Source organism: Aulonocara sp. 'chitande type north' Nkhata Bay, linkage group LG20, assembly GCF_057382095.1.
Source record: "Aulonocara sp. 'chitande type north' Nkhata Bay isolate Kocher_YH1m ecotype deep benthic linkage group LG20, A_spYH_male_GT1.1, whole genome shotgun sequence".
In the NCBI taxonomy this organism is placed as follows: Eukaryota; Metazoa; Chordata; class Actinopteri; order Cichliformes; family Cichlidae; genus Aulonocara; species Aulonocara sp. 'chitande type north' Nkhata Bay.
In genome coordinates, this window is record NC_141363.1 from 35,568,795 (window position 1) to 35,585,971 (window position 17,177).

Genomic DNA, 17,177 nt, shown 5'->3' on the forward strand with positions numbered 1-17,177 from the left:
TTCAAGTTAGCAGAACTTGTAACGTGCATAGTTTGGGTGCATACATTTCTAGGTTAGACATGTCAAAATTTAAGGTCTAAGATAAATTGACTAATTGGCTCACGTGTGGTTTCTTGGGAAACTAAGGAAGCCACTTGAAGCAAATGTAGTGTTTGCTGTTGTGAGCAGAAGAAATCTTTATTAGAGGAGAGGAACATTAAAGTGTGCAGGTGAGCCAGAGAGAAATGCAAGAAATAGTTTAAAAAAAAGGCTAATCTACATTTTACAATTTAGCATTACTGATATAGTAGACACTATTTTTCCTCACAGAAGTACAGCTACACAGTTGATAACAGATTCCTGTATCACTAACCAGAAGATTCATTCACGAAAATTCAGTGTTTTACAAACCAGGGTACATTATTGTTGTTTGATGCAAACAAGAATGGTTCGAGAATTTTCCTGAGTTTGCACAGACTGAGCCTATAGTCCATTGTCATAAAAGTAACAACATTACTTTTCACCTGATAAATTTTCAGTGAACCAGGTAACTGTACACAATGTCAGTTTGGGTAACTTATGGGGAGGAGAATTTTAATCTGCCTTTCTGTAAGAAAAATCCACAAAACAGGGTAGTCCCTTTGTCACCACTGTTGAGATCTGTTTTTGTGTAGCTAGAATAAAGTCATACTCGTTTCCAAACAACATTTGAAAATGTCTACAACATACAGTAAATTGAATTATGAAACATTATGATTTATGTGCTTTACACTACAGCAGAATTTATGCAAAAAAAGAAAAGGAAATATCCAGATTTCAACAATTAAAAAGAGCCGTAAGCTTGTAGCTCCATAAGCATGTGCAGTACATAATAAAACATACCGGTACCTCAATAAAGAGCATGCATATAGTTAAAAAACATATTTTAAAAACATTATATAAGAAAATGCTTTGTATTTAATATAAACAAAACACTGAATGCAAAGAGGAAGGATCAAATATAAGTTTAACCATATGGTTATAACAGCTGGTGAGAAGGAAAAAAATATCTATACATATACACACATATATATATGTGTGTGTGTGTGTGTGTGTGTGTGTGTGTGTGTGTGTGTGTGTGTGTGTATTAATTTTGAAATCGGGTAAAAAAAAGAAAAAAGAAAAAAAAAGAAAGATGATATCCTTTACTGAAAAAGCTTTGTGTGCTAGGGTTACAGCAGAGGGAGCATTCCTCCTGTCCTCTCCTGGGTTTCCTGATTTTCTCCTTTTTCTCCATGGTCCTGTATTTCTTCCCGTGTTTGCCCTGGACCTGCCAGCGGCGTCTCAGAAATATCACATTCACTTCCACATCTTCCCATCAAATTCTGCATGAGGAGGTGAGAAAGGGAAATTGTAACACCAAAATCTGCTGAAAAGATGCTAATTGTTGTGTTTACTCACTGAAATACACAGTTTCTGCTCACCCTTATTGCAGTCTTTAGCCATATCGCGCTCTTTCATTATGTTGTTTTTGTACTCTGTCGATTAAAGTAGACACACAGAAAATGAGCTGTGGATGGAAAGCGAAGTGTGCGTATTTAATGCGTTTGGGTGAAGTTTACTGCACCTGAATTCAAAGGCTCTTGGTTACAGCAATTCAGCTCTGTGCAGTCTAAAGCTACTTCACCTCCAGCGATTGCGGTTCCCCTGTGAAGAAGTTAATGTTAGATTTAATGTAAAGTTAAAGCAGCATAACATTAACCACATGATAATGCATTACCGTTGGGATCGACCCAGCTCATACTCCAGCCCTGTAAAAAACAGAAAAAAAAACTCAAGCGCACACAATAATAACAAAATGTAACTCTGATAAATATGCTTTTTATGATGCTAAGAAACACAATCAGGTTGCAATATACAAGTAACAACCAAGCAGGAATGTTGTAATAAAAAATACCTCTCTTTTTGCGCCGTCGAGTCAGCATAATAAGAGCAATGACGATAAACCCCAGCAGTAAGAATGTTGCCAGGAAGTAGCCCAAATGTTGCATGAAATAACTTCGATGCTCGGGGATAAAGACATTAACCACACGTGGAGGCTCGACCCCTTCGCCTGAGAAAAGAAACGGAATAAAATAAAATTCCTTCTTCAATAACCTAATTAACTCTCCAAGAATTACTGAATATTACACATGCTAAATATTGAGTGAACTCAATAAACCCTAAAACCAAACAATGCAATGTATCCTGGGGATTTCATGCTCATATTTTAAATGAGATTTATTGTATTGCTGCATTGGATTAAACTAATGGCAATAAACAAGGATCAAAATGAAATGTAGTTCCACACAAGTAGAGGTTTTCATTCCTCCAGAGGCTCTTTTTCATTTGTTCCCAAAAGCAAAACACTGGAGCAGGGAGAGCAGAGAGTTAAATGTCAAGATGCTGTTTGGCAGTAATGACTTCCAGACCTGATGTCATGCAGCTGTTATTTTTTTCTCCCCAGAAAAACACAGGCTGACCAGTAAAGTGGAGAAGTGTGAGGGAAGGGAGACAAAGTCTGTAATGTGGTCTGTCTGCATGTCTGAATTACTTTTTCATTTTAAAAGTGCTCTTCTAACAAACACAGAAGCTTGGTTTGAGCATGTATGGAAAATAAATCTGTGACACCTTCAGCAGAGTTTAGCAGTGAAGTCTACCATCTGGCAGGCCGCTCTAAACATGGCAGGCAGCAAAGGGTTTCACAGTGACCTGAACTGTCCCAATGCACCACATTTATACATCTACATAGTTACACATAATTTCAAAAACATAACAAATAGAGAACTGTTTATATTTTCTTTAATCATTATTTCAAACCATAATGTGTTATATCACGACTACTTCTGCAAAAAGTACGCTTATAGATGTGTTGCTAATATACACCAGTAATTGGTCATAAATTAAAAAGCAGTTTAATCACAGAAAATACTAAAATTGTTTAATCTCTAGTCTTTCATTAGCAGCTCAAAAGAACAGTCTAAACTAACAAAGAACTAATGAGGAAAACATGCAATGGTGTATCTGTTGTTATGCATTAAAAACCAGCCAGTCAACATAAAAAATATTTATTCTAACTTAATTACCAACATCCTCTAAGGGGGTCTATGTATACACTGATGGCAAATAAAGCTGTCATTGCATAATGTGCCTAATATGCATGAAAATGCAAAGACATACCCAAGGTCATTGTCTCTACAGCACAACTGCTGAGAGGAGATCTCCAGCCATGCTGTAGCAGTGGTCTATTACCATTTTCTTAACAGATCAAGTGTGTATGCTTTAATGGCTTTTTTTTTTTTCAAATGGTGGGATACACATCATTTGCAAGTCAATGAAATAAAAGGAATCATCTTCTTTTCAGAGGCTGATATCTCTCTTGAACTGGTGACAGCTCACAAAATGCTTCCCTCATGATTACAAGGAATAACTTCTTTTTATTTTTGTTTCATGTCATCAATAACTACGACAACAAAGTGAAAAGCTGTGAAAAGTTCCCATGATGCTTGTAATGTAATGTGGGTGAATAGAAATAGTTGTTTTTTTTGTCTAACAAGCTCAGCGAGGTGCAGATAAGAGCTAAGTGGGCAGGAAAAAATGCATCACACATGCATTTCTTTCTAGCATAAATTTTAAATTGGCTGTCATTTCTTTAAAGGGGAGGAGAATCTATAGTCTAACACGTACTTTCATACCCTCCCCTTACTTTGCTCTTTCATGTCGCAGCTGGCCCAGATGTTGAACAGATGGGCCAGACTTCCTGTAACTGCTGATAAATATGCCTCTACCAGAGAAACGAAGGAGAGACTGGAAAAAAAACAAAACAAAAGTGGAGAAGCAGTATAACAGGTCTAGATGCCTGGTTTAGACTTCTGGAAAAATGAGGAACAAAAAACCAAAAACACAGGATGTGACCATCCACTCCAAAAAGTACTGGATGCTGAAACCCATTCCTCTGCTCAGTCTAGCTAAAATATGTCTAGATAAACAAATAAAAAAAAGCTCTAAATGAAGCAGTTTGTGAGGAAAATGAGAGCACTTCCATTACAGTCGATTAAAAACTGTAGACAGCTTTTTAAGCAAAAGATGCAAATAGATATCTCTATTCTATCCAATCTGCAAAACCAAATAAACAAGTATATGAAAGAATTTCTTTCTTTCGTTCTTTCTTTCTTTCTCTCTCAACTAGCTCCTGCATTCCTTGGCTCCTCCCTCTTCAGCTCAAACACAAAAACAGGGAGGACTGAGGAGAAAGTTGGCAGGAGGAAGAACTGATTTAACTGACCAACTATGCCTATAAATATAACAAAAAAACCCAGGAGCGGTCTTATTTCTCTGTGCACAGTTCAGCCAAAAAAAACATAGAGGAAAAACCATTTACCATGACTATGTTGTGGGAAAACAAATTTCTAAGGATTTTTGTTACTTACTTGGATCTGGTTCATCATTCTGGAAAATTCTGGGTGCTGGAGTGGAATCAGGCATGAGTGGAGGTCCCACAGTTAGTCTGAAGATGCGCCTCTCATGGAGACCACAGTAGTGATGGTGCAGGTGGCAGGAGTAAAGGCCTTTATCAGCGGGCCTCAGGTCGGAGATGAACAGTGAGAAGTCTCCTAGTGTAAAAGCATCCTCTGCCACACTCATCTTGCTCTGGGCAAAGAGAGGTCCGTAATCCCTACGCTCTCCGGAGGCGTACAGGTCCACCAGTCGGTCGGCCTTATCAGGACGCACTCCAGGAGGCTGGAAGTCCCAGTGGGCCACCTGCTGCTGGTCCTCCTGAAGACCCTCTCGCCACAGGGGGCGCCGGTTCACACAAGGCAATACCACTGAGCTGCCCAACAGGACCACAAACACAGTCTTCTCTCCATCCAAGTACCGCTTCTCTTTACGAGCTGGAAACACATTCAGGTGTAATACATTTTTAGGTGTAATTAAATACACAATTAAATGTAATTAAATGTAATTATACATCACAATTCAAGAAACAAATATAGTATTTTAGATCAGATAGCCTCACCTGACTTAGTGACATCAACATGGATTTGCATAGACTGGTGAATCTGACAGTAGTGATGGTGTAAATTACAAGTATAAACTCCTTTGTCGGTTGCTGCCACATCTGAAAATAAATAAATATTATTAAAATAAAATTAACTTAATTATATTAAAATTATAACTCAGCACGAACAACAAGACCCTTATGAAAAGGACACCGAGGGAACAGTTTACCCTGCCCGGGATAGGGTTACCGGGGCCCCGCCCTGGAGCCAGGCCCGGGGAGGGTGCCCGAGGGCGAGCGTCTGGTGGCCGGGCCTTAGTTCATGGGGCCTGGCCGGGCACAGCCCGAAGAGGAGACATGGGCCCATCCTCCCGCAGGCCCACCACCCGCAGGAGGCGCCATAGGGGTCGGGTGCATTGTGTGCTGGGTGGCGGCCAGGAGCGGAGGCCCTGGCGGACTGACCCCCGGTTGCCAAGACTGGCAATAGGGACATGGAATGTCACCTCTCTGGTGGGGAAGGAGCCTGAGTTAGTGCTTGAGGTTGAGAGGTACCGGCTAGATATAGTCGGGCTCACCTCTACACATGGCTTGGGCTCTGGAACCAGTCTCCTGGAGAGGGGCTGGACTCTGTCTCAGTCTGGAGTTGCCCCTGGTGAGAGGCGGCGGGCTGGGGTGGGTATTCTAATATCCCCTCGGCTTGCTGCCGGTACGTTGGGGTTTTTTCCGGTGGACGAGAGGGTTTGTTCCCTGCGCCTTAGGGTCGGGGAACGGGTCCTGACTGTCATCTGCGCTTATGCGCCGAGTGGCAGTTCAGAGTACCCAGCCTTCTTAGAGTCCCTGGGGGGGGGGTGCTGGAGGGTGCTCCACCTGGAGACTCTGTTGTCCTGCTGGGAGACTTCAATGCTCACGTGGGTAACAACAGCGAGACCTGGAGGGGCGTGATTGGGAGGAACGGCCTCCCTGATCTGAACCCGAGCGGTGCTTTGTTATTGGACTTCTGTGCTAATCACAGTTTGGCCATAACGAACACCCTGTTCGAACAGCGTCCTGGTGCACGTGGCACCAGGACGCTCTAGGCCGTAGGTCGATGATCGATTTTGTAATCGTATCAGCAGACCTGCGACCATATGTTCTGGACACTCGGGTAAAGAGAGGGGCTGAGCTGTCAACTGATCACCACCTGGTGGTGAGTTGGATCAGGTGGCTGCATTGAGCTGCGGCCGCAAGGTGGTTTGTGCCTGCCGTGGTGGTAATCCCCGAACCAAATGGTGGACACCAGGGGTGAAGGGAGCCACCAGGCTGAAGAAGGAGTCCTATCGGGCTTGGTTAGCCTGTGGGACTCCGGAGGCAGCCAACAGGTATTGACAGGCCAAGCGGAATGCGGCTCGGGCAGTGGCTGAAGCAAAAACTCGGGTGTGGGAGGAGTTCGGAGAGGCCATGGAAAAAGACTTTCGGACTGCCTCGAAGAGATTCTAGCAAACCGTCAGGCGTCTCAGGAGGGGAAAGCGGTGCTCTACCTGCACTGTGTATAGTGCTGGCGGAGCGCTACTGACGTCGACTGAGAAAATTGTCAGGCGGTGGAAGGAATACTTCGAGGACCTCCTTAATCCCACTGACACGTCTTCCGAGGAGGAAGCAGAGTCTGGGGATGAGGGGAACGACCCGCCAATTTCCGGGGGCGAGGTCACTGAGGCAGTTAAACAACTCCTTGGTGGCAGAGCCCCTGGTGTTGATGAGGTCCGCCCCGAGTTCCTGAAGGCTCTGGACGTTGTAGGGCTGTCCTGGTTGACACGCCTCTGCAATGTTGCGTGGAGATCAGGGGCAGTACCTGTGGACTGGCAGACCGGGGTGGTGGTCCCCATCTTTAAGAAAGGGGACCGGAGGGTGTGTTCCAACTACAGGGGGATCACACTCCTCAGCCTCCCTGGGAAAGTCTATGCCAGGGTGCTGGAAAGGAGAGTTCGTCCGCTAGTCGAACCTCGGATACAGGAGGAACAATGCGGTTTTCGTCCTGGTCGCGGAACACTGGACCAGCTCTTTATCCTCTCCAGGATACTTGAGGGTGCATGGGAGTTTGCCCAACCAGTCTACATGTGTTTTGTGGACTTGGAGAAGGCATTCGACCGTGTCCCTCGGGGTGTCCTGTGGGAGGTGTTGCGGGAGTATGGGGTGTCTGGCCCATTGCTACGGGCCATTCGATCCCTATACAACCGTTGCAAGAGCTTGGTTCGCATTGCCGGCAATAAGTCGGACTCGTTCCCGGTGGGTGATGGGCTCCGCCAGGCTGCCCTTTGTCTCCGGTTCTGTTCATAATTTTTATGGACAGGATTTCTAGGCGCAGCCAAGTGGCGGAGGCTTTCGCTTTGGTGGCCTCAGAATCTCATCTCTGATTTTTGCAGATGATGTGGTTCTGTTGGCTTCATCGGGTGAGGGCCTCCAGCTTGCACTGGAACGGTTCGCAGCCGAGTGTGAAGCAGCGGGAATGAGGATCAGCACCTCCAAATCTGAGGCCATGGTTCTCAGCCGGAAAAGGGTGGAGTGCCCACTCCGGGTCGGGGATGAGTTCCTGCCCCAAGTGGAGGAGTTCAAGTATCTCGGGGTCTTGTTCGCGAGTGATGGGAGAAGGGAGCCGGAGATCGACAGACGGATTGGGGCTGCGGCTGCAGTAATGCAGACGCTGCACCGGTCCGTCGTGGTGAAGAGGGAGCTGAGTGTAAAAGCGAAGCTCTCAATTTACCGGTCGATCTACGTCCCTACCCTCACCTATGGCCACGAGCTGTGGGTAGTGACCGAAAGAACGAGATCGCGGATACAAGCGGCAGAAATGAGCTTCCTCCGAAGGGTGGCTGGCCTCTCCCTTAGAGATAGGGTGAGAAGTTTGGCCATCCGGGAGGGGCTCAGAGTAGAGCAGCTGCTGCTCCACATCGAAAGGAGCCAGCTGAGGTGGTTCGGGCATCTGACAAGGATGCCCCCTGGGCGCCTCCTGGGTGAGGTGTTCCAGGCATGTCCCAACGGGAGGAGGCCCCGGGGCAGACCCAGGACACGCTGGAGAGATTATATCTCTCGGCTGGCCTGGGAACGCCTTGGTATTCCCCCGGATAAGCTGGAGGACGTGGCTGGGGAGAGGGAGGTCTGGGCCTCTTTGCTTAGGCTGCTGCCCCCGCGACCCGGCCCCGGATAAAGCGGATGAAGATGGATGGATGGATGGATGGAACAACGTTCATAGTGCTACTGCAAAAAAGAATGAAAAGTCTCACTGTTGATAGTAAGGGAGAAGTTGCCATCACTGAATGCAGAGTCTGGGATGAAAACGCGGCCCTTGTTGAAGGCGTTGTAGACCCTCTGGTTGGCCCCAGGTGACATGTCCAAGACTCGTTCCACAGAATTTTCCGGGCTGCTGCGGACCAAGTCCCAGTGCACTACCCTCTGACGGTCCTTCAGTCTGTCCCGGATCCACACCATGCGGGGGCTGTGACAGGGCAGGATGGCCTTAGATCCCGCGGGAAGAGTGATGTTCTTCGCCTCCACCACTACACCAAGCCTGCTGCTGCTGCTCTGTCCCCAAGCTGACACAGAATATAAACACATGTAGTCACAAATTCAGTGCAGCAAAGATGTAAATATAAATAATCCAAAATAATATGCTGTGCCTAAAAAAAAAAAGTCTCTTACCTCCCGGCAGGAAGAGCACAGCAAGAACTGAAAAAAACAAAATCCAGGATGATTAGAGTTTTATCCTACTGATGATTTTAATTCACACAGCCTGCTGATGCTGCGTTATATACCGTAGATTTGTCTCCACATATTTCCACTGATTAATTCTTGAGAAACACTTCAAGCGCTTCCACCCACAAATTGGTTGAAGTGCCTGGAGAGTTTAGCTTTGATCTCGTACTGACCCAACACTGAAAACTTTCAGAGTCTGAGCAGATGTGGGTTCAGTGAGAGGACAATTTAAAAGAGATAGAGTGAAGCTGAAGAAACAAGCACGCGGTGAAAAGGTAACGCTTTAAAACAGAAGTTCAGCAAAGGAAGACAAAAGTAGACAAACACACCAGATGTCAACAACACACTCTGGAAATACATTTCGCTGTTTGTGTTTGCTCACTCTAGGGATTTTCCGACAGCACATTTGCTATTTCTAATGCATTTTTCCCACAGTGCTATTTCCCGTCTGTTTACTGAAAGGCGGGCAGAGATGTATGCAGCCAAAGCATACAGAGCCCCCATTCATCTCGGCTGCTGCTGGCTTGTCGCAAGGCCGTGATCCTGAGGGGATGAAGCACCAGGCTGTTATTCGGCGCACTCCAGTCAAACTCCCAAGTGTCAAAAGTCTCGGAACCAGACCAAACACCTGTTTGTTTTCACCATACCGGTACTTGTTATTATAAACTATAGAGACAAGATTTATTTCAGTAATGCAGTGAATCTTCTTTCAAGCTTTGAAATGTTTCATGCAAGTACGGTGGCAAATCAATAAATCGTCACGAGCTCGTCAGCTTTTAAAATCACAGTGATAAAAAAGATAAAAGTAAGAGAACATTGGGTTCCATTTTAAGATGAGATGACTGACTTCCTCTGTGCAGGTCATTTCAGAGGCCGGAGGCACTAACTGTAGAAGCTCTGCCCCCTCTTGTCTTAAACTGGGCCTCTGGAAGAGTTACAAGACCTCAGCCTGGGGATTTTAAGGTATGCTTATACTAAGAGGTCAGAAATATCTCAAGAAATTACACCACGAAGCACTTTCAAAATGTGACGAATAACACTTTAAATATACTGGGAGCCAGTGTTAGTGAGATAACACTGGTATGAACTGGCTCTGGTCATTTTTAAACTGTGTAAAGTATTTAGATTTACTGAATGTTATCCAGAGGAGCAAATAATGAGTGGAAACTTGCAACAATTATTGCATTGTATTGTTTTTTTGTATGCATGGTTAAATGCAGGGTTTGACATACAACACAAGTCAGTAACTGGTTTAGCAGTTTTAGCTATGTTGGCTATCTTCACCATTAGACTATGAGAATACCTCTGCTACTGTTCTTCGATGCAGTAAACTAAATAACACTTCAAGCTGGACAAAATGACTTCAGCACACACACTGGCATCAGAGAGGAGACCTCATCCTGGAAAACTTTCCTGGCTTTTCTACAGTAGGGCAAAAACTTTCCTGCAGATGGTAAAAACAAAGCGTCTCAGCCCCTTTAATTGTCTGTCATCAGACACACACAGGCTGTTGACTCGTGAGGCTGTTTTAACAGTAAGACTTAACAAGGGGCTATTGAATTACTAGTGATAATAACAGACATTTGCCAAATAGAGTGCAAAATCACTGCTGTCATTTTACTCCCCAAACTCACACACGTTGAATCGCTCATTAAAATCTCAACCTGAAGGTAAAATAGCAAAACGTTTTAAGTATGATTTAAACATAAAGAATGAGTTTACTCAGCATAAAGTCTGTGATTCACCGATGTTGTTCAAGTGTGAAGTTTGCTCACAGCCCCGTCACAGGTTGAAAATAAATCAGACAAATCTGTGCAGCTGCAGACTCAGCTAAACATACAAAGATACATTCAGAGGCCTGGAGGGCTTATTGACCGTCCTGTGGAAACAGCGTGTTAGCACTGATTACGTTCACTAATTACATTCTAAACCACTGCAAACATGCTGGATTATTTGTGTATGGATTGCTTTCTGCAGATTTACATGAGTTTCATCTTCACGTGGAATAATTAGGTGACGTCTGTAATTTTGAGGTCATTTATCATGTTCAGATGATCTGATGGCGCCCAAATGTCATAGCTGCCAAAGCAACATCTCAGTGTGTGGGCATCTTCTCTAACCTTATGGAGGACAAATTGAGCTCAAAATTTCAGGGGATTGCCTGCAAGGATTTTCCAGAGCATAAATATGCTACCTTATCGTGACCTTGTCATTTTCTGAGTAGCTACATGTTTACAAACTTGTTTGAGTCAAAACAGCACTTCGAATCTTTTCCATGCCCTGTTGCTTTGTGGCCGTTCATTAAGTTGAATCCAACCATCATAAACTGTGTTTATGATGGTTGGATCCCCCTCCTGCTCCCTCTCCTCCACGCCGTCTGGACTCCAAAAGACCCACTCGTGGTGAAACACTCATTACTGACACATATAATGACTGGCTGCTGGATTGTGCTGACTCCTCCACTCAGACCGCAGTTAACTGGAAACACATTGGGTTGAAGCCATAAAAAATCCCAGAGTCACAAACTATGGCCTGTCTACTGTATCAACATGCCGGGCCCAATCTGATTGCATTTGATCTATTTTATTGAATAGATCACTTTGAACAAAAAAAGTTAGAAAGTGTACAGGGCCGTAGTTTGAGATTAGATGTTCATACCTACAAGGGGCTTTAAATGTAAAAATAACATAAAAAAGGTTAAAATGATGAAGATCATTGGTTATCAATACAAAGCATGAAAACACATTACATTAATCTTGCATCGGTTAACTGAGTTTGGAAAAATGCGTGTACAGCAAAAGCAAAAACCCAAAAAGCAGTGAAAAATACAGATGCAAGATATTTACAGTTACATATAATAGCTTACAGAGACTCTGTGAGCGAAGAATAATGAAAAGGATCAGAAAAGTATTTAGCTGAGGCAAAGCAAACCTGGCAAAGGAGTCTGCTTTTGTTACCGACTGACCTGGATGCAATTATGGCACAAAGAAAAATTTAGCAAGCGTCTTTTTTTTTTCTTTTAAAAGTGAGACGACTTAAGAGGACTTCACTTACTCTGAAGGAGAGCCATGTCGAGGAGGAACTATTTATCAAAATTGTCAGATGTTAAAAGCCCGTCAGAGGAGGTTCTTGCAAGAACTGATAAAGGAGCGCCTGAAGTTCACCCAGCAGCAGCAGGACTTTGTGTTCATGCAGACTGAGTCTACACAAGTCCCACCCTCCGCTAGCCAATGAAATCCAACACTGCAATAGTGCTAAACACTTCACAAATATCCGCACTAAATTGCACAATTGCATTTTGTTATAGAACACTGGTATCTTAACTGCATTTCGGATAACTGCACCCAAAAACACAAATCTCCGTTAAACCAAACACTTTACAATAATCCCAAAATTTTAGTGCGACTGACAGCTGCTAGAAAATCATCTTATAATGAAACAGATGATTTGCAGCTTTTAAATTAAATATTAAGTGATAGCTACAATGTATGTGGTTACGTTGGCATTTTATTTTGTTCTACGTGTCCCACATGAAGAGTTTTTTCATGTTGGAAACTTCCACACCACTTTCTTCCTTTGTGAGTTATTTGCAGCATAAACTTCAGTTAGCATTATTTGCACAATACTGCCATCTACAGTACAACAAGAAAAAGAACAATTGCTGAAGTAGCTGACACTGAAAGTCAGCCTGGAGGTGAAAAAAACAAAAATAGAAATTCAGACACATCACACCTTGAGCTTCACAGAGGGAGTTCTTTATTAGACTATCTACACCATTATTTAGCTCATCACTCAAATATGCTTTAATTAAAGTGAAAAGCACACACGGCAGGTTGATTGTTAGAACAGTGTGATGTGTGGAGAGTCATCCAGGGTAAACGTTGGGACGCAGACTTTAATCAGAATTTTTCAGTTCCTTCTGTTTCCATGCTGTTTAATGAAGATCCTAGGTGTGCTCCATCCCTCTGGAGCCTTCTTCAGTCCCGCTCGCATCCAAATCTTCTTCAGATCCTCCTCAAAGCGTTTCTGTATATAATAAAGACACAAAGCTGGCTGTTTTATATTCATCTAGCTTTGGAAAACTGTAACTAGTGCAAATCAGACACACAATGATGAATTGGAAGGAATAAAACAATGATTGCATTTTTTATCAAACCTCAAGACATCATAGTGGGAAAAAAAAGAAATGGTCTGATAGATGTGAAAGAAAAGTCCCACCTGCTTCTTCTTTCCTCGGCCCTCCAGCACCCTCTTTCTCAAGAACTTAGTCCGTTTTTGCAGCTTCTTGTATTTATGCCGGTTCATCTTCCGCCGCCGTATCTCTAGAACATTCTTACATCTGAGTGGTGTTACTGTACCCTCCCCGTCTTCCAAAACGGGGACGGAGATAGGCGGCAGCACCTTCTCCTCCAGCAGCTCTACATCCTCCTGTGGCTGAGTGGACTCCAGCAGCGGAGGGAGGGAGTAGCGTAGTGAGAGCCAGCTCTCCAGGGGACTTACTGACAGTTTACGTGGTATGAGAGCCTCGTCCAGCTCCGGCTCAAGCTGGACCCATCGCGGAGGGGACCTGTTGTCTGCCGCTGTTGAGTAGTTTCTCAGTTTTTGATGACGTGAAGGGCAGTAAGCAGAAGCAGCTGGTTGTAGACATCCATTCAAAGTTTCTCCATGAGCTTGAAGTGCACCTTGTCATTAAGGGGAAGAAAAAAAGTCAGATTTTAATGAAATAGAAAACATAGTATTGAATGTAGGCAGACAGATATTTGGCTATTTGTTCTTACTCACAAGTTGCTTTGTGTAATAGGCTGAGACGAGGGATGATCTTTGAGGCAAACATTGTCAGTGGTTATCCAAACAAGGTCATCAGGAATGAGCTCACTGGTCCCTGGTCCTGTGGCAATAAAAAAAGACAAAGTATGGTCTTACTCTGCTCTGTCACAGCAATCAAACTAGTAATGTAACAGTAACTTCAGACTAGGGCTGGACGATATGGCCTAAAATCCATATCACGGTATATGAAGCATGCGGGGTAACGATATATATCGCGATATATTCTTTTCTTCTGTATGACGTATTTTACACACTATAAGGCGCACTTAAAATCCTTTAATTTTATCAAAAATCAACAGTGTGCCTTATGTATGAATTCTGGTTGTGCTTACTGACCTCGAACCGATTTTATGTGGTGCACAGAAATCTATCAAAAAATGTTTTAGTGTGGCTTTGGTAAGCCCACCGCTTGATGGATTGCCGGAGCATTACGGCTGCCGTAGTCAGGAGCCTTGCGGAGTGATCCAAAACTGGGTCCAAAACTCCGACACCTTTCAGGTCCCAAAGTCAAACGAACACTGCGGCATCACTGAGAGTTAAAAACTAGTAAAGTTGTGGAGTTGTATTTTGTCTTGCAGAAATTATATCGTCAGTTATATTGTTATCGCAAATTTTCAAATATATATCGTGATATATATTTTTGACCATATCGCCCTGCCCTACTATTTAGTCTATAAAACAGGGTTCACTAAAGCACCAGTCACACATGCCTAGAGACTAGACTGTGACCCCCTGGTAACAGTGCAACTACTGGTCACTTATCCATGTGCCAGCCACCTAGTGAAAATTTGTAATTTCAGCCTTTTGGCGGTTTCTTGCCATCTGCAAAGATTGCGGGTTGCTGAATGAAGTCTACGTTCATCTGACCGAGATTTTAGGTTCCAGAGTTTTCAGCAAAACTCGCTGCTGATGAAGACTGATAGAGGCACCTGAGAGCCCCACAAAAAAACCCCAACATTTAACTTTATGTAAACTGTCTTGTCCAACCAAGCTGTCTAATATATCACATTTCATAGAAAATATTGTTCAAATTGCTGCAGATGAATATTATGTTATTCTAGATGCAGAGTAGCTGATTTATGCTAATTTAAGACATGTTTATGAAAGAATGCTGAGAGTAATGCCAACTATTTTCTGGCCCTTTTCTTGTTTACTAATTTTGTGACTTGTTCCAGAGATAAAAACAACAACAACAACAAACATTTGTTTTAGTTCTCCAACCATAGAAATATTAGGTAAAAGCACTTCAGAATCACTTAATCTATTAAGTTCATACATGGAACTAACAAAACAAATTTACTTTTCCTCTGGCATTACACTCATACATAAATACAGTAAAATAACTATTTGCCGTCACATGCATAAAATAATGCAGAAAAAAAAAGATTAATAATACCTTTTTAATATATGTTACCGGATGTTAAAATTTGAATTGGATTTCACTGCAAAAATGTGAAACATTTTGACCCTTGAGCTGGGAACTGGCTGTTCTCAGGTTCTTAACCTGTAGGTCTCACTGGTTTCCACTGTAGCAAATTATGTTTCCAGTAATTAATGTTTTGGCTAGTAAAGCTGCGTGAAAACTGCCTTTAGCCATCTCTACTTTAAGAGTTACCCTAAGTGCTGGGACACTGTGAAAGGCTTATATAATGACTGTTATCAAAACCCAGAAATAGTGGATGCTAACCTCCCTCCAGGTTTAAATCAGCGGATAATCAGGCGCCCAACAGCGGGTGATTTAAAAATGAAAATAAAAAGTCCAAACGGTAAGATAGTAAGTAAATAAATAAATAAATGAAATAACAGAGACCGAAGGAAATTAAAGAATTATGTAATTGCCAACTGGCTCATCATGGCTAAACAGGCGCGTTAACCAGCAGCTCCACTTTGGACGAGAAAGCCGCCAAAACGCTCAAATATTAAAAGCTAAGGATAGAATTTTTCTGCCTTTAACTACTTGGTGGCATGTTTATAACAACTTCGTTTAATTAAAGAAAGAGTTGGGTTACCTAGTATTACTATGACCCGAGGTTCCGTCTTCAATGTGACTTCAACTAACTACTTCCGCTCCGTGCGACACACATTTAAGTCGCTTCCGCTTTCTCCGTGCTGAGAAAGGTTCCGCCGAGTAGATTTTTATTCCTTAAGGCTTTGTTTTGAAACAAAATGCCCATTCTTCTTCTTCTTCTTCTTCTTCTTCTTCTTCTTCTTCTTCTTATTATTATTATTATTATTATTATTATTATTATTATTATTATTATTATTATTATTATTATTATTATTATTATTATTATTATTATTATCAGTAGTAGTAGTGGTAGTAGTAGCAGTAGTATTACAAATCTATCCCTTAAAAGCCAGGACCATGAGAGCACAATAGTTCACTCGATGGATAAAGTAGAGGAGGAGCTGGAGGTCTTTTATCCTGATATTACCAGGGATTTTGTTGGTGTAATTTTTTCATACCATCCCTGACCAAACAAAGAGAATTTAACATCACTGGTACTTTTGTAATTTTCTTGTCGGGCATTTTCTTAATTTCTATTTCAAGGTCTTTATATTTGAAGAGTTTTTCTCTAACATTCAGAGTGAATGTTTCTTTCAGTAGGGATAGAAATGTCTGTTGGTCTGGATTTCTTTATCACTTTGCATTGTCATGCTCCACAGTGTTTCATCGCTTTTATAATTTTATTAGTAGTATTAGTGGTACGAGTAGTATTAATATTAATATGTATTTATTTATTTTTAAGATTAGTTCAAGAAGGGCTCAAATTCTTATACATATGGTGTGGTAGGCTGACAAATCCAGTGCATCGCTCAGGTCTCCACCCAGCCACTTTTCTTTTGCTAGCGCACATGGTGTCTGCATGCTGCAGCTCACAGTTAGCTCCACACATGGAGAAAATATAGTTTAAAGAGTGGAAATAATTGACAAAGAAGGTGGAAGATAAGGCAATAAGGCCATAAAGGACTATTTAGCACCTCCTGGATGTCAGCTCACGAGGTTTGTGTATTTTAAATGTTTTATTTTCTGTAATTAAGGATTTTTGATTGATTGAAACAGTATGCAGCTGGAGTATTTCTGGATCTCAAGAAAGCATTCGACACAATCAATCATGACATATTAATTAATAAACTGGAACGGTATGGGATCAGGGGGGTTGTACTGCAATGGGTGAAAAATTATTTAAGTGACAGGAAACAATTTGTGAAGCTGGGTGTCCATTCCTCATCATGCTTGGACATTGCTTGTGGTGTTCCACAAGGCTCTGTACTGGGTCCAAAATTATTTATTATCTATATAAATGATATTTGTAAGGCATCTGATATATTAAAATTAGTATTATTTGCAGATGACACAAATATTTTTTGTTCTGGGGGGAATCTAAAGGAGCTGTTGGATACAATTACTTCAGAAATGTGCAAAATTAAAAAATGGTTTAACAGGAACAAACTATTGCTAAATCTAAGTAAAACTAAAATTATCTTATTTGGGAATTCCCTTAGAAATGCACAAGTGCAGATTCATTTAGATGGTGTGGAAATTGAAAGAGTACTTGAACATAAGTTTCTTGGTGTGATTATAGATGATAAATTAAACTGGAAGTCTCATATAAATCTTATAAAA

The 17,177-nt window shown here is 42.4% G+C and overlaps 2 protein-coding genes across 2 annotated transcripts; both read right to left on the reverse strand.

Moving 5' to 3' along the window:
* Positions 1-146: 146 nt before the first annotated feature.
* Positions 147-12,201, reverse strand: LOC147306135 (matrix remodeling-associated protein 8-like). The gene is made up of 10 exons (XM_086277801.1): positions 11,777-12,201; positions 8,669-8,695; positions 8,254-8,562; positions 5,015-5,116; positions 4,428-4,889; positions 1,916-2,071; positions 1,739-1,769; positions 1,586-1,665; positions 1,443-1,496; positions 147-1,343 (listed from the first exon to the last, which is right to left on the reverse strand). Exons 1-10 carry the CDS (start codon positions 11,790-11,792, stop codon positions 1,318-1,320), a joined length of 1,263 nt encoding a protein of 420 aa, XP_086133927.1. The 5' UTR covers positions 11,793-12,201; the 3' UTR covers positions 147-1,317.
* Positions 12,202-12,461: 260 nt separating this feature from the next.
* On the reverse strand, positions 12,462-15,653 carry aurkaip1 (aurora kinase A interacting protein 1). The gene is made up of 4 exons (XM_086277802.1): positions 15,559-15,653; positions 13,505-13,610; positions 12,941-13,404; positions 12,462-12,748 (listed from the first exon to the last, which is right to left on the reverse strand). The coding sequence occupies exons 2-4, from the start codon at positions 13,554-13,556 to the stop codon at positions 12,632-12,634; spliced, it is 633 nt and encodes a 210-aa protein (XP_086133928.1). The 5' UTR covers positions 13,557-13,610; positions 15,559-15,653; the 3' UTR covers positions 12,462-12,631.
* Positions 15,654-17,177: the final 1,524 nt, after the last annotated feature.